The sequence below is a fragment of the Drosophila subpulchrella genome, chromosome 3R (assembly GCF_014743375.2).
Source record: "Drosophila subpulchrella strain 33 F10 #4 breed RU33 chromosome 3R, RU_Dsub_v1.1 Primary Assembly, whole genome shotgun sequence".
Classification (NCBI taxonomy): Eukaryota; Metazoa; Arthropoda; class Insecta; order Diptera; family Drosophilidae; genus Drosophila; species Drosophila subpulchrella.
In genome coordinates, this window is record NC_050609.1 from 19940021 (window position 1) to 19964853 (window position 24833).

General features: G+C 45.0%; 1 protein-coding gene across 9 annotated transcripts in view; it reads right to left on the bottom strand.

The window, feature by feature from the left end:
• LOC119560289 (polypyrimidine tract-binding protein 1) overlaps positions 1–24833 on the bottom strand; it is a 146952-nt gene that overhangs the window by 15241 nt on the left and 106878 nt on the right. For 6 of the 9 annotated variants that reach the window (XM_037873682.1, XM_037873706.1, XM_037873691.1 and 3 more), the window contains 6 exons: positions 22702–22825; positions 12670–12935; positions 4354–4680; positions 4005–4290; positions 3290–3483; positions 2622–2655 (listed from right to left, as the gene is read on the bottom strand). In XM_037873682.1, coding sequence (XP_037729610.1) covers positions 2622–2655; positions 3290–3483; positions 4005–4290; positions 4354–4680; positions 12670–12935; positions 22702–22825 — 1231 coding nt within the window. Of the gene's footprint in view, positions 1–2621; positions 2656–3289; positions 3484–4004; positions 4291–4353; positions 4681–12669; positions 12936–22701; positions 22826–24833 lie in introns of those variants that run through there. The other 3 variants (XM_037873698.1, XR_005221017.1, XM_037873724.1) reach the window with 3 other exon arrangements.

Sequence of the window (24833 nt, forward strand, 5' to 3'; positions counted from 1 at the left end):
CCCGGCACTCTCCATGTGGTTGCGTCTGTTTGGCAGAAGTTTATATTTGGGTATTTAAACTCAAATTAAATGCATTTGCATGCAAACAAAGGGGAAGCCTGTGTGTGTGGCCGCAAACAAACCGTTTTGTGTCACCAGAGACAAAAGGGAGAAACAGACTCTTGTTGTTGTCGGCCATACGAGCACACACTGGCAAAAAATTCACCAGAGATTGGATAGCCTGCGGCAGGCGGGGCAGGGAGAGCAGGGCGGAGGTCGGGCGGTATTGTGGCAACAAAATCCATTATGCTGCAATTATGCGCCACACTTGGCAGAATGCTCGTACAACCGGACAAAAACTTGCTCAATCGATGTGTTTTGGTAATTAAATCAAGTACATAATGGAGCAAGCCAAATGGAGAAATGCAGCGCAAGTGAAAAGTCAACTGGGAATCCCATAAAATAATAAAACACACACACGGGCGGGGGGAAGTTGGGCGAGCAATTCAAACAGCAAACCCCATTAACTTTACAAAGTTAGTTAAATTCATTTGGCAAACAGACGACAGACGACGAAAAACCAGCAAGGAGACAGGAGACAATCCCCTTTCCATTCGAGAAACCAACCAACCAACCGACCGGCTAACCGAGCCAACGAGCTACGAAAAGTCACAAGTAAATTTTATTTCAATTGTAAGAGCCAGCAAAAACTACACAATGATCATGGCTGTGTGCGGTATAAAAGGTATATATATATACAGAGACCTGGGAGCAGGAGGCAAAAACCACACACACGCACCGAGAAAAATAAGAAATTTCGTAGTGCGATGACGCTTCTAGAAAATTAATTTAAAAGCTTTGAATAATTTGCCCAATTTTGATATTATTTGAGTATTTGAATATTTAATTTAATCCACTAGCCAAGAGTATTTTTGTGGCACAGTTATTTTTTGCAATTTATTTAAAATAAATGATTCTTCATTAAATGAATATAGAGTTTGGGATAAAATTTCTATAAATTACTATTTCAAGCTGCTCGTGGCTTAAGGCCGTGGCTCTGCCATTTGGGTTTTTTGAGCAGGACTCAGTACCCATTTTCTCCCCGTGCACACACACTGAAGAAAGGCAGCAAGAGCAACAATGGGCGACAGCAACAAGCGCAATGATAACTAAATAAATGGACATTTTTATAGCTATGCACTTCCGCACTCAATCTTTTGTGCTGCGAGTGTGTTAGTGGGTGCCGGAGTTGTGTGTGGGCCTGTGTGTGTGGCAGGATGAGCACATGTTAAAGCATGTGTTTTGTGCATGCATTTTAGCTCTCAGCTCAGGGGCGCTCGCTCTCTCACCCTCTGGCCCTGGGTCCTGCGCCTCAACAATGGAGCCCAGCCACGAGCACACTTAATTCATGTAATTTCACACACACACCAACGCACACGAAGACAACGGAGGAGCAACAGGATGCACAAGTGCTGGTGCTGCCACTGCACCACCGCCCCGGCCGAGTGTGGTTCACTTGTTGCCAGTTGCCGCTGCTGTGTTTTTAATATATGTATGCATGTGGTGTGCACGAGTATGCAGGACGTCGAGTGTATTCTCATTTTCATTGTTTTACAATTTGTAAGCAGAACTTATGACAGGATAAATGGCAGAAGGACAAGACTGGATAGCCAAGGAGCGCTTTCCATTCCCATTCCGAGCTGCCTGATGGATTTGTCCCTGCTGCTGCTGGCAAAAAGCTATTAGAAAGCCATTTGTTGCCGGCTTTAGCCGGTTTATTCCATTTGGCAATACAATAAATACTGCCACTGGCACACGGAAAAAGTGCAGAGCACCATCTCTCCATTTAAATGGGTTTTATAGCCCGATCGGGTTGCTGTTGCTCTAAATTTATTTACTTTCCTCGCAGGGACTATTGGCTTTTGCCTTAGCTGGAATATGATCGCTTTGAGCTAGGAATGGATTTCCAGCACGAGGTCCAGGACTTTTACTACCCCGGCTTGATGGTTCTATTTTATATTTCCCACATGGCGATGCATTTTATGTGGAAACTGCCAGGCGCCCGTTGCATACCCAAATTTCTAGATGCCCCCCCACCTTTTTAAGGCTTTTCAATATTTTAAACAGTTTGTGCCGCATTTTTGTCAGCTATTGCTTTGTTAACCCACCCCGTTCCCCTGGCGCCCTCACATACTGGGGTATAAATAATTCACGGCACTTTTGCTGATTGCACGTAAATGGCGTAAATGCCAACCGGAAGCGAGGATAAAAGGAGAACACGGAGAGCAGCTACACGGAGCAAAGGATAAAGCGTTGGCCTCGCTCGATTCGTACAGTGTAAATTCAATGAATAATCAAGTAAACTACTTATAAATTGTTCAAGGAGTGTAAATTTATGTGGGACACGTTGTGACCGGGCAAAGCTAGACGGGACAATAGGTATTTGCTTTTACTTCGGGGGAGAGATAGAACAGGAGTCGGATAGCGATAGAGACAGATATCAACTACGAATAAGATGTGTCCGCAGAGGAGTGCATACTGCATCTCTCCCACCATGGTCATCCCCTAGCTTGGCCCGGACAACAAACAAATAAAATCGGAAGAACTGGCAATTAATAGAGTAATCGTTTGTGCAGACGTACCAAAGAGGGTAAAGAGAGCATCAGGCGTGACCATCTACAGAGAAAAAGAGAAAATAGAGTTTGTCGTCAGTTAGCGAGAGTTTCGTTTCAGATGTATTACAAATAATAAACAACAAAGTAAACGTTAAACAGGAAATAAACAAATTAAATCATAGAACGTGATGGATCTGGAGACTGTGTTTCAGTTTCAGGCTGGGACGCAGAGAAAGAGATAGAGAGGTAGAGGGAAAGGGAAGGGGAAAGGGAGGGAAGGGATTCTCAGGTCCCAGGCCTGTCAACAGATGCACTACACAAATACGAGTACAAATACATGGTTATTAAAAAATGAAATTCTTTGTGTGAGGCGAGAAATCAAAGCGCTTTTCATAAATGGTCGAAAAAAGTGTGAACAAAATTTGCAACATGGAAAAATGTGGGCGTACACGGAATGCAAACTAATTTTACACCTTGAATATAAGAAGGTAATAAATGGTTGATGGAATTTATTAATATAGCGATGTTTTATTATTTCTTGCCGCTTTATTCACATCCTAAAAGACCATATGTTTATAATGGCAAATTTATATGGTATAACCAGGGCTAAAGTTGGTTCCTTTTTCAAACATCCAACCATGGACGTGAGGCCTCACTAGCTTATAGAGAACCTTACAATATCGTAGCGCACTTACCTCCTCATTTAAATTCGAGACGAGCAGAACATTCGAGTATCCGCGCATAGCGGGAGCGGCTGTCTGCAGGGCGCCGCTGTTGGCCAGCGAGAAGGCGGCCAAGTTGGGCAGGGCGTTGCTGTACCCGCCGGTCAGCGGAGTGCCCAGGCCCAGGGCGAAGGGCGGCAGGACTCCCGGGGCGCCCAGGCCGTTGACTGAAAGGAAATTGAACAAGCGTTAGCAATCTGTCAATGCCGAGAGATTCCGATTAGTTGCATGCCACTTAAGCTCTATTTGAATCGATAGCAGGTGTAAAGGCAAAAAACAAGGCATAGCGTAGCAAATACTCTCTTGTATAAGTGTGTTATTTCCAGTGATGCAAAAACCGAGTTCTCAATATTAAAAGGAAGATCAAAGACACTCAAGCCAAGTGCCCAACAATTTAATTTGGTTTATTAGATTTTTAGAAACTGGTAAAGCTACACAAAAATATCTTGGCAAAGAAATAAGCTTTTGATAACATAAACGCAATAATAATACTTCAAGGTAACAAAATCAATTTAAAAGATTGAAATATATACAATTTAATATTGATCTGTAAAACATCTCTTGGAAAACTGAAAAATTGGTTTCACTGGTGGACACGTTTGAAATTGTCTGGCGTTTGTGTGGTTAGCAACAAGAAGCGTAGGAAAAACATAAAGGAAAAATCGGGAAAATGTTCCGTCCGTGTTACCTATTTTATCACCTGTGAGAGAAGGCCGCTGCCGGGCGGCGATCAGTAGCAGATCGTTGGTGTTCATCAGTCCTCCGGCGGTGGGCATGAGGTCCACCCCCGGTTCACCTGGCGGCAGCGCGGGGTTCGTGAAGTCCCGAGACTTGTCGTTGTTGTACTTCACATTCAGCGCCGTCAGTTTGCTGTTGTCAATGCGCAGCGTGCAGCAGCCGTTGTATATGTTCTGGCCGTCCAGGAGCGACTTGGCGTGCTGGGCGGAGTTGGCGTCCGGATATTGGATCAGCGCCTGAAACGCAAGGGGTTTACCCATTAGGAAAATTAAATACCTCACTCACAAGCTGAAACTCACCTGGAATGAATTGTTCTTCGTGAAGGTGACGATCTTCAGCACCTTGCCGTAGCGCTGGAAAATCTGGTGCAGAATGTCCAGCGAGACGGGGTACATCAGCGACTCCACGATCACACGGAGCACCGTGTTGGGTCCTCCGGCCGAATTCGTGTTGTTTCCGGCCGCGTTCACTGCGCTCGTGTTGTTCTGCAAGATGCCCACGGCACTGCTGTTGCTGTCGCCGGAGCTGTTGGCATTGTTGCTGGTCGCGTTGGCGGCGGCGCAGAGGGGCAGGGGCGATCCGCCCGCCGGGGACTGGATGCGGTAGTCGCTCTGGACAACCGAGTTCTGGAAGCAGAGGAGGAGGAAACATGATAAAGATGTTGGGCCAATTTACTGGGGGAAGCGCGCCGGAAACTTTTATTAGTTAAAGGCGAAAACTTTTGCGCATTAATCAAAGCAACTGGCAGTGCACAAAATTTATGCAGCTTGGCAAGTTTTTTTAAGGCTAGAAGACATTTTCACTCAGAGAAATGTTGCTAGAGTTTTGGGCTAATAATAGTATCTATAATTTCGTATACTGCCAGAAATTCGCTTAAATAAGTATTATGATTCGCAATGCTTATTTTGTTGACAACATTTTATATACGAGGAACTTAAAAATAAAACCATTAATTCAAATCCTTTTTTGAGTGCACGAATATGCTAAACGTTTGCACGGCAGTCAGCCAGTCAAAAACTCAGCGGTCTCCTGTGCTGTTTGGGAATCGTCTTCGCCAACATAAATCTCAATCAGAATCAATAATATCAAGTATCGTAATAATAAAAGGAAAACGGGAGGTGGTAGGCAGCGGCGTCTGCCGGTGACGAGGATGCTGGGCGGATGCCAGATACGGTTCTTAGTGAGCAACAAAAACTTCTTGCGTGAAATATACACGTTCTATCGGAAAACAATTTAATGACATTCGGAAGTAAATTTATTCCTATTCGTGCTGAATTTTGATTTCGAAAATCATAACGTAAACACATTCGAGCGCACACCGCCACCGCCACCGACACCGAACCACCTGCCCCCGATTTCCTCTTATCCTGCCCATTTGCGACGCGCTTTTTGTGCGTTTGTCAGCAACAGGAGAGACCGGGGGAGGACTAGGATGGGAAAACTTCACGGCAATCCTCCCCAGGCGTGCTATTTGTTTCTGCCTTTGCCTAGATAAATTCCTTCCCATCGGAAACAAAGACCCGGCCGACGTGAGCTCCGTCTTCGACCCTCCGCTCGAAGCCAAAGTTTGTAAAAATAATAAAAATTGATTAGAATTGCCGAGTGCCGAGCTGCGTGGCTAGACAGGGCGTATGTGGGATGTGCCGAGTGGCATGAGTAGCACAGTGGCCCATGATGATGCGGCGGCTTCGTCTTCGATTGCCATGCTGGCTCCAGATGCCTGTGGGATGCCATCAGTGGCTGTCGCTGGGTTTCCTTTCCGCTGCCAGTAATTTGATACTTCACTTTGCCTGATTATTATGATGACGATGACGTTGATTGTGTAAAAATTGTAATGTAATTGTTGAGAAGCGTTTGCCCATCTATTACTCACGCTATCCGGCTTCCTCTGCTGGGTTTGTTTAAACACCAAAGTTGGTTAGCATTAACTAGCTGTCAAGTGGGCTATTGGCAGGCGTTTAAGCACTTTCATAATTGTGCATAAGTTTGCACTGACACTTGAGTAACCAACTTGCGAGCTGGTCTGGGATTTATTGGAATCTTCACTAAGCGGAAGGTTTAATTCCCGACTTTAATGTCAGTTTAGAGCAGAGATTACAGACCATGTAGATTACAAATAAAAGAGGATTCTAACATTTAGTTTGAAAATAAAATACAAAAATACATTAAAATAATTGCTTTTCTATTCAATTATGTAAGTATCTTTTGGCTGGTAATTTCCCCGAGTGCATATAAGGCCCATAATAATGGGCATTCACAGTTGGAGGCTCTAAGCCAAACCAAATTTTGGGAGCACTTGCACGCATATTAGGCTAAGCCATTCTAATTATCCTGCAGGACACAGGGCGGGCGCTGGGAAGGGGATGAGGAAAGTTTAGGGACCACAACCAGCAACATCATTAAACATAACAAATCGTTGTGTGTGTGCGGCTGTGTTTGTATTGGACTTTGCTTGTCGCGGTTTTGCCTGTTAATGAGTCAATTGTGCGTTCCCCTCCCCGACTGTTGTTGTGGGCTGATTAGATATGCAAACAACCAGCCCACCCATCATACGGAACAGCCCCACCACATTGTTATAATTTAATATCGATGGGTTGGTTGCTCTTCCCTCCCCCCTGCATAATGCCACATTTGATAAGCCAAAATGCTTTGATAAGCGAAATGTATCGACTACTTGCTGATAAGCACATTTATCGATCGATGCGTGTCAGTGGGAAAATCTGGACAAAAGACACACGTGTCCCCACTACTCGGCCATTTAACTCATGCGATGTGAAAACCATAATAGGGAAACTTTAACGGAGATTTCGCCTCTAAGCTTGTGGATACTCAAGGATTCCTGAGAAGACCATGGCGGCCATATTGCGATTTCGGTACGTCAGGCAAAGTCACCACATGGAACAAACAAAAAGTATAGCGAGAATCTGGTACTTCGCAGCTCGCTAAAAGGAGTTCTCAGCAAAGTTTTGCAATATTCAACAAGCGGAAAAGAACTCGGCAATTGTTTTATGATTTTGATGCGGTTTTTGCATAAGAAATAAACCCGGAAAATGGCGGACAAAAGGCGAAAGCTCAGGGCTGGAACCGCAGCTCTAAAGGCGCCAAAAAATATTGACGTTGCTTTCACTTAAGGTTTTGCATAAATATTTTTGTTTCATAGCGCTTTCGTGTGTGCTCCTTTTTCTTGCGGGCAGGAAGTTTATTTTCATTGCAATGTCACACTGAGTACCTTGGATTCCCCTTCCGTGACAGGCACACTTTAAACTGCATGGCTAGTCCTTTCGAGCAGCAGGAGGACTCAAGTGTCGTCGCCCCTTTTCAAGAGCCGGCTGAAGCGAGGGCTTAAGTGTTCGGGCCAAGTTGGAAAGTAAAGCAGCTACAGATGCTTGGCCACAATCTCCGCCGGAGCCCCGATCCCCCTTCCATTGGCCAGGAGGAGCTGCCTTTTTTGGTGCCTTTGCAACTGGAAGATGGAAACTTTTTTGGGCAACTACCACTACAAGTTATGAACTTGTGTAGTTAAGTTTTAAAGCTGAGCTCGGGATTATGTATTACTTTGCCGTGGGTCGTTTATCTGCTGCGTGGTTTTTACGGTCAAGCCAAAGGAGAGAAGTTGCTCAAAGTCCAAGGAGGGGGCGCAGCGGTTTCAGTGCCAAGAAACCATATTTGTCTTATTTATGCAAAGGGCAAACAAAAATAGCAACCACGTCAAGTGTGTTAAAAGCCTTCGGCAAAAATATTCCACAAATAGGACTATAAAACCGAGCGGCTTAAATAAATACGAGTTACGCAAAGTAGCAAAATCCGCTGGCCAAAAAACAAAAGTAAATACGCCTGCGAAAACAAAGTGGGTAAAGGGGAAAGCCACTTTCGGGCAGCCGTAATGCAAAACTAATCAATACAATGAAAATATTGACACAGCCGCTGGAAAAGTCAGTGCATACATAAAGTTGTCAGTTGTCAGTTGTCGGTTTTTTGGGGTTTCTGGCTTCTCCGGGTTGTCGACAGTTCCGCAGTTGTTATCCTGCCGCGCTCAGCCCCCATTTGCTCCCCCACTCCACTCGGATCTCACGTACTGCGAAACAATGTAATTTAAATCCATTTTCAACACGTCGCCAATCAAAATGGCAAAAAGCTTTAGCGTGGCACAAGTATAAGCAAACATTCGCATCCGCATAACTCAAAGGATCAGGAGCAGAAGGCACAGCCACATTCGCGATGCTCCTGCTCCTCGGCGCTGTTGTGAAAACAATAAGATTAGCTTACTTTTGCTTTTGCTTTCGATGGCGCCGGCGACGAAGAGCGATGAGCGGTCGGGCGGGCGGCAAAGTAAACGTGAAAATAAAATGGGAAAACAGGAAAACAGCAAAGAAAAACACAAGCCAGGCAGCGCATAGAAAAATAAACATTGAGCAGATAGCATTCGGCGGATAGCACCGCATATGCGAAGTTATTTGCCTGGGCAAAATCCTTTACTGCACACGCCTGAGAGTTAGACAAATAGCGTGCTGAAAGAAAAGGCCCCATAAGCTGGTTTTCCGCACTCCCCGCCTTTCCAACCCCCCGCAGTATTGACAGCCTGTCAGCAGGAGGCGCAAATTAAATAACACATTGAGGTCTGTGTCGCTGAGCCGGGCTCATATTATTAACACCAAATCAAATGTACGGCCTTATCCCCGTTGGCCTGTTATTTATAGACATGCGGGCCTCAGACATCACGAATAAGACTTTGCTAATCAGTTTGATCCTTTCTGTGGCTTAATCGCTTGACATTTGTATTAGTTCCACGTCCTCCGCCTCGTCCTGCCCGGACTTCCACCAGGTGTCAAACGCGGTGTAAATTAATCCCACTTCGTGCTGCCGCCTAATTTTCATGTGTGAGCCATTAATTGACAATTGCTGTCCGTCACTTGCCTCCTTTTGTGTTTTTCTTGGTCGACTCGCCATTGTTTGGTTTGAAGGAGGCGTCCGTAAAATGCGGCTCTCTCTGTAGTCGGCAATTTAATTTAATTACAAGGTAACCTTATCACTGCAGGGAAAACGAGCACCTGCCCACACACACTCAGTCGAGTGCAAACACATGAAAACAAGCGCTTGGGAAATGCATTTGCATGTGCACAGTGAGAAACTAGCTCGAGTAAAACGGCAGGGATTACTTTGACTATTTAACTAAGAGGTTATCATCATATGTGAGTGAATGACTGCGATAGGAGTGACTTTTCTTTAATAAAATATGATAAATTCAATTCAACAAGGGTTCGAATGATTGGTTTTCGATTTTTTGCAGGGCACTCTTCATATTAATTACTTTTTTTGGGAAGTGTCTGCTACTTATTTGGCTGCTGCAGAGTGGAGCGCATTCAATGGGCTGCAGTGGACCGGCTCTTGACTCGGCTCCATTGTCCTTTTCCCGTTGGGCTGTTTTGGTGTTTTGGCGGCGAGTGCCAATTATGATGATTACTCGAATTTGCGTTCGCACATGAACGCGCGACTCCCGCTGAGGTGAGACTCGAATGGAAGCCATCTTCACTGTGCATTTAACGATTAATCAATAGTGCGCATCTAATGAAGCCAGAGTGGCAGCGGAGGGCGCTGGCAAATGTTACACTGGAGATTAGACCAGGGATTGGCTGCCTTTTGTTGCGAAATTATATTTCAATCTAATTCTTTGTGGGCCGTGGCCCGTGGGCCGGCCCCATTTCCCCGAGTGGCTGTCAACCCTTTTCGGCCGTAAAAGAGGCCAGGCTCAAAAATTAATTTATCAAAATTACCCAAAACAAAACTGGCCCGCAGAGGCAACAGATGGGGCCTCGCAGTTACACACACAGAACAATCACATGTCAAATTTGAAACCCACTAAACAATGCCAGTTGCCGACCTTTGGGGTTGGATTTTTGGATTGCTGAGTGGCTCTTAGGTTTCCGTGGGCAGCTCTTTGCGGTCGTAACCGCGTGAACTTGCCAGTGCATTTATCTTCATTTCTGGCATCGTAGTCAAGGGTCGCCACAGCACAGGAGCAGAAAGCTGGAGGGGAGCCCTAAGACGCCAGAGTAAGACATCAACGAAAATAGTCACAGAAAACCAGCAGCCGGAGCAGAAATAGAAACAGAGCTATCCGGATGGAGGAGGAGCGAAGCAAAGGTGAAAGGACATCCCAACGACATGACATATTAGAATCCTGTTACGCAGCAGCAACAGCAGCGTTGCCGGTTGACTGCCAAATTGCCAACATAAATGTCGGAGGGGCGGGGAAAGTTGGGTGGTGATATCGCAGCAAAGTATGCTACGGGATTTTTCATTTCTGTTGCTTGGTTTTCCCTCCTATTTGTTTTATTTTCTATACCATGCAATCACTCAGCCGTTGAAATCACACATGTGTGCGACTAGATGTCTCCGTTTCTGAGTGTGTGTGTGTGAGTGTGTGGGTGTGTGAGGGCGGGGGAGATGATTTGGAAATCCTGTATTGCTGATTTGCTGCTGCTGCTGTCGTCGCAGCTTTTGCCTTCAGGTGCGTGTCGCCTCCTCTGCTGGGGTTAAAATCCCCGAGGGCCATGCAATGGATTTGTCTCTCGCTCGGTGGAGATGAAATAGAATTTCCCCTCCCATATCTCCCGAGTTTAAAGCATAGAACAAGCTTTGCCAACGGGAAATTGACGAAAATTCGAAATTTACGGAAATGCCCAACTAACGAGGGAATTAAAAAAGACTCTTCTCCTGCAATTGCACAGGACCCGCACCTGACAGCAAACGTCTCCGGCTCCGGCTTCTGCTCATATGATTTCTTAAGTTTCGCTGCTGCCGGGGCGTCGACAACAATTCGCTAAGCATCTTATCTGGAGCTTGCCACATTGCAGCAACAGCGGCAAAAGCTGCGACAGCAGCAACACAAATAGCAAATGACAGGCGGCGAAATATGACGCAAAACGCAGAAATAAAGGAACAGTCAACAGTGGCTGGGCCAGGACGCCAAACAATCAACTGAATGCTGCACAGGTGGGCCGCCAGACACACAGGACACAAAAGGGAGGAGCAGCAACTGGGGAAACCCAAGACAAGACATTCGCACAATGGACATGGCCAGAAGAAAGCAGGCTGAATGAAATGAGAAATTGTATAAATATGTTGGCAGCGCACAGCACACAAGATTAAACCTCTTCCACTCGCACAAACACACTCTCCTGCATTTTAAGAGATTTTCCACTAGAGAAAGCGGCGGCGTTGACTTTTCCACTCGTCTGACTTGTCTCACGTTGTCTGCGGGCCAACAACAAGGCCTTTTACCAGGATTAGTAGTTAACAAGAGAAATCTGCCCACGCACACAGAGATGGAAGCAGAGATACACACACGGGCTGGGGCCACAGCCAAAAGGTAATCAGTGAAATGTAACTGTATTGTTTGGCCTAGCTGTGTTGCCGTTGTTGCTGCCATTGTTGCTGCTGTGTCACCTAAGTCACAGGCCCGCTCCCTTGGTCTGCTTCTTGTTTTTGGCCCTCGTGTTGCTGTTGCTGCTGCTGCTGCAGCCTCTTAACCTTTTTTCGTTGTGGCTCGTGCTGTTCGTGTTGCCCGTGCTGCTGCTGGCGTTGCGATCTCTTTTTAAGTAGTTTGCTTTTGGGCTCACCACCACCAAATCCTCCACCATCAGGTGGCGCACACCCCCGCACAGGTGACAACCTCGCTTTGGGTTTTCTCCTGGCCCGATTGTTGCTGTTCTTACTGCCGCTGCGGTCGCCTTCGCCCCTTTGCCCCTCAGACCAACCTTCCAACCCACCAACCCCTCCACTTTCATTTAAGTAATCAAAATATGCTTTTGACTCCGAGCTAAGCAGCTGGCATCCTGTGCTGGTCTCCTGATTCGTTTGTCTCCTTGGTATGCGTGCGGTTTCATTTGTATTTATGTTCGCCCCCTCACTGCCCCACTCCCTCGCTCTGAATTTCTCTGTGTGGGCTCTCCGCAAAACCCCAAAAACTATGCATTTTACTGCTTTTGTCAGACACGTGTGTGTGTGCGGTAGTGTGTGCGCGGCCATGTGTATTTATTTGAAAGCTTTTTAAACTTTGTCAGTGACTTTGTGGCTTACGAAATTAAAATTAGAAATTGGTTTAGAGCACCCACAAATACAGGCACGCTCTCAAAGGACATTCGAGTGTGTGTGCATTTATGATGGGTCCAAATCTCTTGAGGAGCGGGCTTATGTTGCCCAGAAAGTGTAATTAATCAGACGGTTCGCCGGGTCGACCCACATTTGCATATAAATCGTAGTCGCTTCATTTGTTTCCCCTGGCCGAAAACTTAATTGCCACATTAATAACACTTAAGACCGGAAGTTGTGCCAAAAGCAGATATCGGTTTAGAGGGCCTTGGCGATTTTCGAGGAAAAGTTTGTCTCTTCGATGATTGGATATTAGAATTACACAGATATGGCTTGTGTTTGTTATGTAAAGCCGTGTTCTATTAAAAGGATAAAGAATGCTACGATGTATAGCTTAATACCAGAGACGCCCTCAAAATTTCACTGGTTATAACTATCCATCTAGCGTGTTTTTAAGAATAGTTGACCCGAATTACAAGAGAGCTTTAAGTGCTTATAAATAATTATTAAATGTTGTTACTCACGTTGTGACTCTGGTCCGTCTTCAGCTCGCGATGGTTGGAGAACTGCACATATACCATGCGGCCGCGCATCTGGGGCGGATTGACTGTGTAGCAGGACACCATCGACGTGGCGGAGATCTCGTCGGCCATCTCTATGAACGCCTGGTTCTTGCCCTTGAGCACCAGCACGTTGGTCACACGTCCGAACGGAATGCCCAGGGCAATCACATCCGACTCGCCGGACTCGTTTGGAATGTTGCGCAAGTGGATGACTTTGGAGGCCTTGGCTGCAAGGAAAAATAGAGGAAATAAGCATACGTTGTTTAAGCGATTGAAATATTAAACAGGTGACATTCCCTAAAGGCCTCTCCTCTCTCTCTCTCTTTATCTGTCTCTGTCTCTGTCTGCCTCTGCTGCAACATCCCCGTCTCTTTTGGGGCCCATCTCCGGTTCACTTAATGGCCAGCGCAGTCTGCACTTCCGCTTCCGCGCTCCACTTAATTTGTTTATTTTTGGGTTTTATTTGTTGCCCGCTTTGTTGCCAAAGGAGAGTGGGAGGACGCAAATAAAAATGTTGATAACATGGCCAAGCGCCGCCACATTTGTATACACTTTGCACAGTTAAACCCGCTCCGGGGGCGGAAGGGGAGTGGCACCGCCATAAATTCATTCATTGCACACTTTCAACGGCTGTGAATAATCCAGCAGCAACACGGCGACAATGTCCGGCGCACAGACAACGTTTGAGGCTTTTAGGCACTCGTCGTCGTTTTTGCAGCTTCTCTGCTTTTGCTGTCGCCTCTCCTCGCCGGCTACTTGTTTGTTATTTTTGCATAAATAAAGCGCCCACCCCACCGACACTCCCCCCAAGTGGTGCAGCACAAATGGGATTTAGGCTGCCTTTGGCCCTGGAAGCGATTGCAGCCACATTTCGGGGATATCCCTGCAACAGCACTGAGCGAAAGGTGTTATATCTGAAGTCGCTTTCAAAACAAAACGGGACCAAAATTTAAAATGACACATCAGAAGTTTTATTTACAAACGATAATAGGCACTAAAAATTCAATAAAAAGGATAATCTACTTAATATTCTCCACTTTTAAAGACACTTTTTCGCTGAGTGAAACCTGTGCACTGCCCCAAGAGTGCCTTAAATTTTTATAAACAAAGGCAAACAAATTTGCCACTCTTTATGGGGAGCTGCAGTTGCGGGACGAAATGGGGAGTGCTAGAATCTGTCTGGCGCTTAGTCAACACCTGTTAATGTGTTGGTTTGTGCGCTTTTTATTTTCTGTGGCACCTGCAGGAGAACAGTTTGCTGTTCATATGCAAATGAAATGCAGTCGCCTCCTGCCCTCTTCCGATTCTCACACACTCTGGTGTTTGCTAAACAAGCCGACACATGGTCAGAGATAGTCCACGGGAGAAGGTGGTCTGGAGTTCCGGACGCAGTCCATATGTCGTTTTAATTATGCCCGAATTTAAAGTGAATTTAGCTCGGGGTTCAACTAAACATACATAGGGTATACAAAATAAAAAAATTAAATGCGAAATATAACAAACAATTTTTGAATCTAAGCAGAATGGCTGCTTACACCTTCATATAAATTTAAGATTAACCAAAACTAACTGCTAATTCATAATTTAATCGAATTTGGGCCACTGCCTGCCCTGCCACTTAAGCATTTCAGCAACGAATTTCCAAGATTGAGATAAATTGATAGTTGGCTCCTGAACTTACTCCCATAACTCATAATGTAAAAGGGTCATTATCCGGCCAATTCCCCACATTCAATCACAGCCCAGACTCTGGGGGTCAATGTTCCGATTCATTTCACAATGCTAGAAAACCGCCACAGGACCTGAATCGGTCCTTCCTCTAACCCACTTTCGACCAACCTTTGTGCCTGGGAAAGGGAAGAGTCGAGCCACTTCGAGAGGCTCGAATCCCGAGTCCCGGGACTCGAAGTGCACTCTGTGAACTCTCCCTGCCTGCCGGTCAATGCTGAATACAACTAATCGGAAATTACACTTTTTGATTAGTTCGAAACGGAAATGAAGCCGAAACGAAATTATGCAGCCGGGTCAGGACCTGTGCGGTCGTTATAGTTGAGCATTCAGCCGACCGAGCGGCAGCTCAAAAATTTATTAAAAATCAATGGGCAACTGCGGGGCGATGAGATCTGCTCCATCACTCTGCCGGCCCACAACTCTCCATAAATAACAGACGAAATCGAAATCGAAAAAGACTGGGAAACTGCTGCGAATCGAAACTAAATAAAAAGTGGGGGCGGACGCGCGGGCCGGAAATGTTCTGCACAAGACAAACAACAAATCAAGTGCCGTTGGCCAGTTGCCGGAAAAAACGTCGACGGCGAAAATATGTAAAGGTATCTATCATGTATGATGACGTTGTCGACGAACCGGGGGAAAAACTGGCGAAATTTGTGGATTTTTTGACGTTCGGCTGCCAACAACTCAATTCGGTTTCGCAGCACTTGCTTTTCTCCTTTTGCTACATTTGTTTCAAATCGCAGCGAACACGCTGCCTGATGGTGTGAAAACGAGAAAACGAGAGATGCCAGTGCAGTGCAACAATGGCCAAATCGACAAGCGTTGCAACTGCCGGAGCCCTCGGCTGCTGCACAACTCCAACAAAGGCGGGCGGCATAATTGAAAAGGAAGATGGCGCCGAGCGCTGACGACAACCGGAAACATAGCCAGAAGCCCGGCAGCTACAGCTTCTACTGAAGTTGCAAAAAATTGCAATTTGAATCAGGCTGCTTCGGTTCGGAGTTGGGGGTTAGGTGTTCGAGGTTCGTGGTTCGTGGCCTGCGGGCGGATTTGTTAGCAGTTATGGCATTGCTGCTTTTTAATTAACAGCGAGTTAAATAACCCGAACCCGCAAATATTTGCGCAGCAAACAATAATTGCAATTTGCGGCGGACTACAAATTTATCACGAGTTTAAAAACAGCTGCTGCAGAGCTCGAGAGCTTCTTCACCGGCACACTGATACTCTGGGATAATTATGGTACAATGCTAAGTCAACAAGACCCGAAATGCATTAACTGCAGTGGCTGAAAAAAGTGCAGCGATAAAATTTGCATTCGATAATGATGACGCAGGGGCTGCCTGTTGACTGTCAATGCCCCATGGATGATATGAATAGCAATCATCCGCTCGGCTGCGCGTTAAAATGAGCTGCAAGGACGTGGGGCCAAAGCTCAGCAGTATTAATGACCCTCACACACACTGTGCGAAAAGCGGGAAAGTGCCCTCCTGCCCAGCCTGCCGTTTCAATTAAACACACACGCATTCACCACTCACCATGAGTTGCACGAAAATATACATAAATAAACTATTTATAGCTAATTGAAAAGTTTACAAACTGTAATTGAGTTCGGACGACGATGGTTGGGCCGCAATGAATGGTCAGTCTGACCAGCGTGGCGTATGTGTAATAATTCCTCTCGCCCCTCCCCGCCACCTCAGTGCTGCGCACCAAGTTAATTAATGACAATTTAAATTCATAAAGCAAACAGAAGCCCCAAACGAAAAATGTAAATGAAAATGAATGGAAAAAGCGAGTCGAACAAAAGAAAAGGGCTTTCCTCAGGGGCGGGGGGCGTGGCCCTCCGGATGAAATAAGTGCTGATTGTTAATAACAATTAAATTTATGCTTACATGGCGGCATTTAATGATTTAATGTGAGCGTGACGCCAGTGTTTGTCTCCGAGTTCCGCCCCCAAACTTTGCCAAGGGTGTGTCAACAGTCGAATATATAATTTGTATAAATACTCGCTCAGCTCACGCACACAGAGCCGTTCGAGCGTCTTTAATTATGCGACAGTAAATTAGATTTTTATAAGCTCACACATCATAAATTTTAAATTGTTGGGCAAACTTGTGTCCTTTACGTGTCTGTCGCTCTGCCTCCTCCGTCGCTGTGCCTCTGTGTGCTCAGTCGGCCGGGCTTGTCTTTAATTTAAACATTTGCCCACGCATAATCAATCATGGCACAATTTTTTGGCAGCAAATGAAACCCAATGCCAGCGGCCCGGTGCCTTTTGCATTTCAGCAGAGTCCCCCGACACGACACTGGGCCATAATTGAAAATAACGATTTTCCTTTGCAGCTCGGGCCTAACACCCGCAAGAAATGTAATTCATTAAAAATTTGTCAGGGAGGAGAGGTGGGCGTGGCTGGTGCTTCTGCCAAGTGAATGCGAATGCAAGGAGTCAACGTACGCAGTCAGGTTTGAACAGCCCGAGCGATGGCGACGACGACGTTTACAAATTTTAATTGCATTTCAATTACGAAAATAGTTTTTTTCGCCATCTGCCCCATCCCAGCCGCCCACACATCCATCTCGTTCTGCCCCGAGTTTGAGCCTGGAACTGCAGTGGCAGTTAGCTGGCTGCAGGATGCAGTCTAGAGAGCCGAGGACTTCATGTCTGTGTGCAGTCAAGTGGCATTCAGTCAAACAGCCGACAGCCAGGACCAGACTGAGACTGTACGCTGAAAAATATATTTTTTAAGTACAAAAACTAGAGGGGCTATGATCGGATTTTAATTTAGGACACTGGGAGCACTGTTGGTTTAAGTTTGAGAGTACAAAGCAGGTTATGTTTTTAGTCTTATTAGTTTTTCCTTTATCAAAACTACCCCTTTTTGTTATAAAACAGGATTAAAGAATTTTTTTTAGTGCGATTTCATCTGGGAGCTGGTTAGAAGTCTATGAAGTATATCAATTGTTTAAGTTATGAGCAAACACAGAGGAGCGAGGAAGCTTCGGTTTGTTGGCCCTGGCAAAACTTTTTCCACTTCATTTGTGCATTAAAACTACGCACACAGCAACAGGAAGCCGGGCCAGGCCTGCAACGGGTCGTATGCTTAATTAAATGGCACACACAAATATTTCGCAGTTTCCCACAGTCACTCACACAGTGGCAGGAAATTCAGAAGTCAGGCCGAGTCCTGCCTGGAAGTCCGCTGCCACTAACCGCACTCACGTACAGCGACTGCCATAAATAGTGGCACACAACGCCAACCAGCCAACCATCCAGCCAGCGAGTCAAACCAGTTGACAATTGGTGTTTGCTTTTGGTCTGGCCGGATTTTTACACTCCTTTCAATGGTGTCTCAATATTGATACAGATAGCAGAGGAAACAGAAAAAATTATGACAATATTATTTTATTGACTGCGAAAATATTTACACGCAACGCGTAGACCAGGAAGCAGACTCAGGGACGTGCGAATGATACCCGAGCCAAGGCGGCACGCGCAAGATTCACAGGACACGAAGGACGCCACACGGACACGGACACGGACACTGGCCGTCTGCCAAACTGTCGCCTTATTGGTTATGGCCATAAAGGCGTTTAAGTGTTTGACCAGACCACCGAAGGGATTGGCCATCGAACTGCTGCGCTGACAGCAACGCACTTGAGCTTTAAATTGATGGCCGGGCGGGCTGATTTAAGGCTTAAGGGATGACCGGTCATGCATAATGAAAACAGAACACTGGATATACAAATTTTAGATATTTTTTCAGCATATTTTCGCTGCTGCCGCTGGCTGTCTGGCCAGGGAATTAGCAATGCTAAGAGCCGGAGAAAAAACACAGTGCACACGCAGCGGCAACAGCTGCGGAACTCTTTTTTTCGGCCGTAGCAGCTAGGAGCCATAGGTGGTGAGCTGACCATTAAGCCCCCAAAATCGGTCAATAAACAAACAAATGTTGGTGGACTATACAAACAGCGTGGAGGCGATGCATGTGTGAGAGCTGTAACAATAAACAACAAACTGAATCGGCGGGGAGTGGGCGAGTGTGGCGACAACAAAAGCAAAACACGGTCTGGCCACGCTTGATGTTTCAGCCGGACACGCGACATGGCCACGCCATGGTCTACACACGGAAAAAAGTTTAAACAAAGTTTACTAATCGATTCGTTAATTTGGCAGACCAAAAACTTAATAAGTTGATTGTGGGATTGAATGTGGTAAATAATGAAATTTATTCCATGAGTATTAACGCCATGTTTATCTAAAATAAGAATAACGCATTTTCTAAATGTTACTCCGAATTTATTCTTCATAATATTCTTCGGTTTACTATTCTTTAAATTAATTGTGATATTCAGTTCAATGCTTATGAGCTCATTTAATTTTTCTCCCTGTGGCTCTAGGAAGTAAATGCTAGCGTTCAACTCTCTGGGGTCTCGTATACCTGGCATAAAATATTCCTAATAAAAAATCGAATAAACCAAGCGAAACTATTTATTAGCCGGCCAAAATTCGTACCGAAAGGGACCTAACTTCTGAGTCTGAGTTTAGCAGGAGACCACTGGCTTTAAGTGTGTGTGTTCTTCGTTCACCCACCACACGCACTCACCCACCCACCAACACACGGAAATACGAGCCACTCAGTTCAAGTGGGTGGGCGTGGCGCCGCCTCTTCCTCCTTGCTTCCAGGAGTCCCGCCTCTCCACCCACTACGCGCTGCACATGCCAAAGTGTTTTTATTACATTTACGTGAAAAATTTGTTGCATGTCCTGCTAAGCTCTTGTAACGGAAACGAGAGCGTGAGTGTGTGCGAGAGCCGCCATCGATGTATTGGTTTAGTGGCGCACGGATACGATTGAGCCGAGTGCGTGTGTTTATCTAAGGCTCGACCACAGAGGCACACAATGCTCATTGTTGCTTTTTGGATTTTTGCTATTTACTTGTCTGCCCTTTGTTGTGCTCTCTGTCACTCCTGGGCCCTCCAACATGTATTGGTGCTTGCAGTGCAATAAAAGTGTCCTTACACATTTATTTAGCAATTCCTTTTGTTATTATTTTTGGCATCATCGGCATGGTCTCTGCCTTTGTGTGCGAGGAGAGGGCTTTAAGTGGCGACCACAGGAATAAATTCGTCGGGTTTCCGGCTCCTTCCCTGTCCCACCGAATATCCTGCTTCCTTTAAGCGCGACTTTAATGGAGCAGGACAAAAAGCTGCCTCTGAGTGTGTGCGTATGTGTGTTTGCACAAGAACTTTGCGTGGAAAATTAAAATGGCCGCAGGTGGCAGGTGTCAAAAAAGGGGAGGTGGGCGTTTGGGCCACCAAAATGCCGTTGGGTCAAAGTCGTCGTCTGTGTCGTCCATCGAACAATGGCAAAAGGCAGAAGGGTGAAAGGTGAGAGACGACCCGCTAACTGCCTTTCTCTCTGTGCGTGTGTGCGGGTGTCTGCTTGTTGCTTTTTAATTAATAGAAAAGTCCTTTGTAAAGTAATAAATAAATATTATGCTTCCGCTTTTGCGTACATTTTTTCGCTCTCAGTCGATTGCCATTCACAGGCTGCCGATCCTTCCGCAACCCCCGTCCTTCGTTCTTCGTCCTTCGTCCTACGTCCACCCATCTCCTGTCGTGACCTTTGACTGTCTGGCGGCTAATGCTCAAGCCTTCTCTTTGTGGCACACACCCACTCATACTCATCATCGACGTGGCTGGCGGCGGTGAATGCTGTTAATTACGGCGAAATTGCAAAAGCATTTTGAAAAATCCCACGAAAAGGATATCGACGCCCAGCACCTGCATATGGCGTTAATTAAATTCGCCCAAACAAAAGCAACACAATCGACGGGTGGAGCAGTCGATTACTTTTGAATTTCAGCGGAAATTGTTGCCTATTGATTTGTTTGCATTGGCAATCATTTTGTGGCTCACTGAATTTTTGTGGGCAGGTATTCGGCTTTCGGTTTTCGGCTTTCAGATCCAGTTTCAGCTTTTGGCAGGGATCCTGCGAGCCCGTCAAATATTTGCCTAATGTGTGGTTCATTCTGCTGGTTTCGCTTCAGTTTGGTTTTGTCGGGTTGGTGTGCGGTTTTTGATTAGCTTTATTACTTTGCGGCGGCATATGCAGGGTGGTTTTCGTACCGCCCGCCCGAGTATGTGTGTGTCTGTCGGTGGGTTTGGGCGTCTAATTAATGTGTCGACACAGTGCGTGGCCAGCCAGCGGACGCCGCTCATAATGCAAACGAACGCGAACCATTTTTCCCGTAATAATTTCGAGGCAACACAAAAGGGCCATGCCAAATATTTTCGCTGTTGACTTGTTTTCCATGCTAATTAGTAGGTTAATTGGCTATAGGCATCAAAGAGCGCTTGCCTTCAATTGGGGTACTCAAGTGCCCCGGCGACTTTGTGGCCAAGTTGAAGGCTTAACCTAATGCTACACTGAGATGAAATATACTAACTTAAAAAGTTGAGGTAAAAAATTTGTTTTAAAAAACTTTGGTTGAGGACATTTTTTTTATAATAAAAATAAAGCTGACTTCAGAAAGCCAACAATTACCGACACGTTGGATTAGTAGTTCATCGATGGGAACTTTCAGTCAACTGATTTATCGACTGCCATAGCTCTAAGGTCATACATTTTTAGCTAGAACTAATTGGGAATTATAAGTTTTTAATTAAAATTATCGATGACGTGGCCAATGGCAATTAATATTGGGGACGACGCGGCCAATTGTAATTAATATTATGGATGATGTGGCCTATTCTAAATCTTTATTTACATAAGTTTAGCAATATCAAACATCAAACATGTTTTATGTTGTTAGTTGCAAGTTGTGTGACGAACATTGTATGTTGTATATAATATATTGGTTATCGCATAGCCCTTGTAAATCGTGGAATTAAGATTCTTGCAAGTTGTATGTTGGTTGTTGGATGTTGAATACGGAAAGTTGCATGTTGTTTTTTGAATTGTTTACCAATCACTGAACACCTCAATCACCCCACAATCACCGAAACATTATCGTTGGAACTAGTAGTTCATTAGCGGGAACTTCCGGTCAACTGATTAATCGACTGTCATAGCTCTAAGATCTTACATTTTTAGCTAGAACTAATTGGGAATTATAAATTTTTAATTAAAATTATCGATGACGTGGGCAATGGTAATTAATATTGAGGATGACGTGGCCAATTGTAATTAGTATTATGAATGACGTGGCCAATTCAAAATCTTCATTTACAAAAGTTTAACAATATCAAACATTCAACATTCACAGACAACAATTAATAATAACATTCAACATGCAAGTTGCAACATTATTTGGATCGTCGGATCTATAAAAAACTAATTGCTGAGCTAAAGATGTTTAATAATTTATTAAACATAATTATAAAAAAAATCATTTCGGGATGCCAGTAATCACCCCACAATCACCGACACATTATCGTTGGAACTAGTAGTTCATTAGCGGGAACTTCCGGCCAACTGACTTATCGACTGTCATAGCTCTAAGGTCCTACATTTTTAGCTAGAACTAATTGGGAATTATATGTCTTTAATTAAAATATCGATGACGTTGCCAATTGTAGTTAATACTGGGGATGGTGTGGCTAATTGTAATTAATACTATGTATGGGTAATTGCAAATCTACATTTACATTAGTTTAACAATATCAAACATTCAACATGTTTCGTGTTGTTAGTTGCAAGTTGTATGGTGAACATTGTATGTTATATATAAGATATTGATTGTTGCATGTTGGTTGTTGGATGTTGAATGCTGCAAGTTGCACGTTGTTTGTTGAATGTTGATTTGTTTACCAATCACTGAACACAACAATGTGCCTCATTTAACAACAATTAATAATAACATTCAACATGCAACATACAACATACAACATGCAACTTGCAACATTATTTGGATCTTCGGATCTATAAAACACTATTCGCTGAGCTAACGATCGTTGATAATTTACAGAAGCTACTTATATTACACAAGCTTAAATATACTTTTTTGCCCGTGTTGAGCATTGTCCCTGTGGGCGCGGTTAATTGGTAGACAAACCCAACTGGGCCCAAGACTATGGCTGCAAAATGCACTTAACTTGAGCGCCGCTCAGGGGACGACAGAGGCAAAAGGCAGGGCTTACGCCAAGACAAAAGGCAAAGCAAGGGCAAATGCAAAGGTAAAGGTAAAGCCGGAGAGAGAGAGGCAGATAGGGAGAATAGACAGAGATAGATGGAAGAGTAGGGCACAGAAGACTTACCAATTCCGCCGGCCAGCACGGTGCCCGGCTCCAGCTTGGCCTTCTTTGTGGCCAGGTCCTGATTGTTATTGTCGGAAGCGGGCGCCATGACTGCTGCTTGACTCAAAAGTTCGTCGCTTCCGCGCTGATTTACAGTTACACAGTTACGGGCACAGGTGCGGATGTGGATGCGGGAGCAGTTTCAGTTTCAGATTCAGATTCAGATGCAGATGCAGGAGCAGGAGCAGATTCAGATGCAGGAGCAGGTAGGCACAGGCACAGGCAGTTGGTTAATATATTTTTATATTTTGTAGTTGATGCACAGGCGGCAGGGCAGGCACAGACAGAAGTTGAAGATGGTTTATTTTCAGTAGTAGTGGTGTGTAGTTGTAGTAGATGAAGTATATATATACGTATACGAGTACGGTACATAAAAAGAGAAAATAAAAGAGAGAGAGAACAATATAAATATTTGATATTTACGCAAGTTAAATAAATTACAGCGATTCTTCAGCCCCACTTCCCGCCCACTTTGCGGAGCATTTGCATAGCTCTTGGATTTTGTTTAGGTTCGGTTCTCCAGTTTGGTTAAAGTCAACAAGAAAAGTGGGTAAGTGGAAATTATTGTGGCAAGCGGACTGCAGTTAATCATTATCCAGTGTTAGCTTAGCTATTTACTGACCAGAGCCACCAGAGCAGTTGCCAGAGCCGCAGCTTCATCAAAATTAAATCCACTCGTTCCCATTTGGTTACGCCGAAAAAAAGTAGTGCAAATAATTGCACAGCTCGGGGAAAATATTCATTTGAATTAGCCACTAAGCAGCTTGCGCATTGTGGCTCCTGTTTCTGCTTTCAGTTTGCTTTTTTCCTGCTTTATTGCAGCGCTAAACTCTAATTACAAAGCACATGAGTGTATTGTAATTACATGTGACACTTAATTACCGCACTCACACAAAGAGTCGAAGCCAAAACCAGAAGCGGAAGTTGAAGCACAGCAGCAGCCATCGAGGCAAGCGTACACTGGGAAAAGCGATATAGACTTGCCGAACTTTCAAGCTTACCATCATTATTATTATTATAATTTATTCTTATTTCGTAAAGGTATAACGAAATATCAGGCATCCAATAATTCTGCATGTAATATAAAAGCTGTTTGTTTAGACCTAACCACTATGTCTTAGTTAGTTGCCCATTTTCTTGCAGTGTGGGAATCAGAACCGGTAGCAGAGTCGAAGTCGGATTCCCAGAGAACATCGAGAGTAACCGAGTTAAGCCAAACATTAAATGTAATGCGCCCCATAAAAATAAAGCTGCTACAGCTTCAGCTACTGCTACTGCTACTGCTGATGCTGACTGTATTGTGCTAAGCAGGATGCGTGTGTTGGTGGCCGTGCCTCTGTGTGAGTGGGTGGGTGGGAGTGTTTGTTCAGTTTCTGCTGCTATGCATTAGCGGCAATGACAAAAAGTCAATAAACGGGAGCTGGTGATGGGGAGAGGGGAATGGCTGGGGGAACACTCTGCACACCGCACAAATTGAAAAGGGTAATTTTGTGTGAAGTAGGCACCTTTATGCCCCCCACCTCCATCTCCACGCCCATCCCATCATCAGCTATCAATGCTGACTACGCTTGAATTCGCCACTTGGCTTATCATGCTGCGCGCTTTCGCTTTTGCTTTGCTTTTGGCTTATTTGCTTTTTGCCTGCTGGCTTTTGCTTTTGTTGTGCCTTATTTGTTATTTGCTATTTGTTGCTGGGGTTTTTATTTTTATGTGGCTGCACGTTTTATATACATCCATAGCCGCACACATAAAGGAATTAGCTTAAATACAAAAACAACATGTGGTAATAGGAATAATAAGAAAAGCCAAAGCGCACACACACACACGTGAGGGTGAGGAGAGTGAAGGGAGAGTGTGCGCTGTGCAATAGACAAAGCAGCGGCGAAAACCGCAAAAGCACTTCACTTGATAATATCACACACAAAAAACGACAGCGAAAAAACGAAAGCGGAAGCTCGCCGTCTGCCTGTGTGCGTGTCAGCCTTTGTGGGAGTGTGCGTGTGGGCTGAGTAATGATATCAGCAGAGGCTGCTCACTCATGTTGTTGTTGTGCATTGTGTTCAACATATGTTTTGTAGCATACTTTTTGCCGT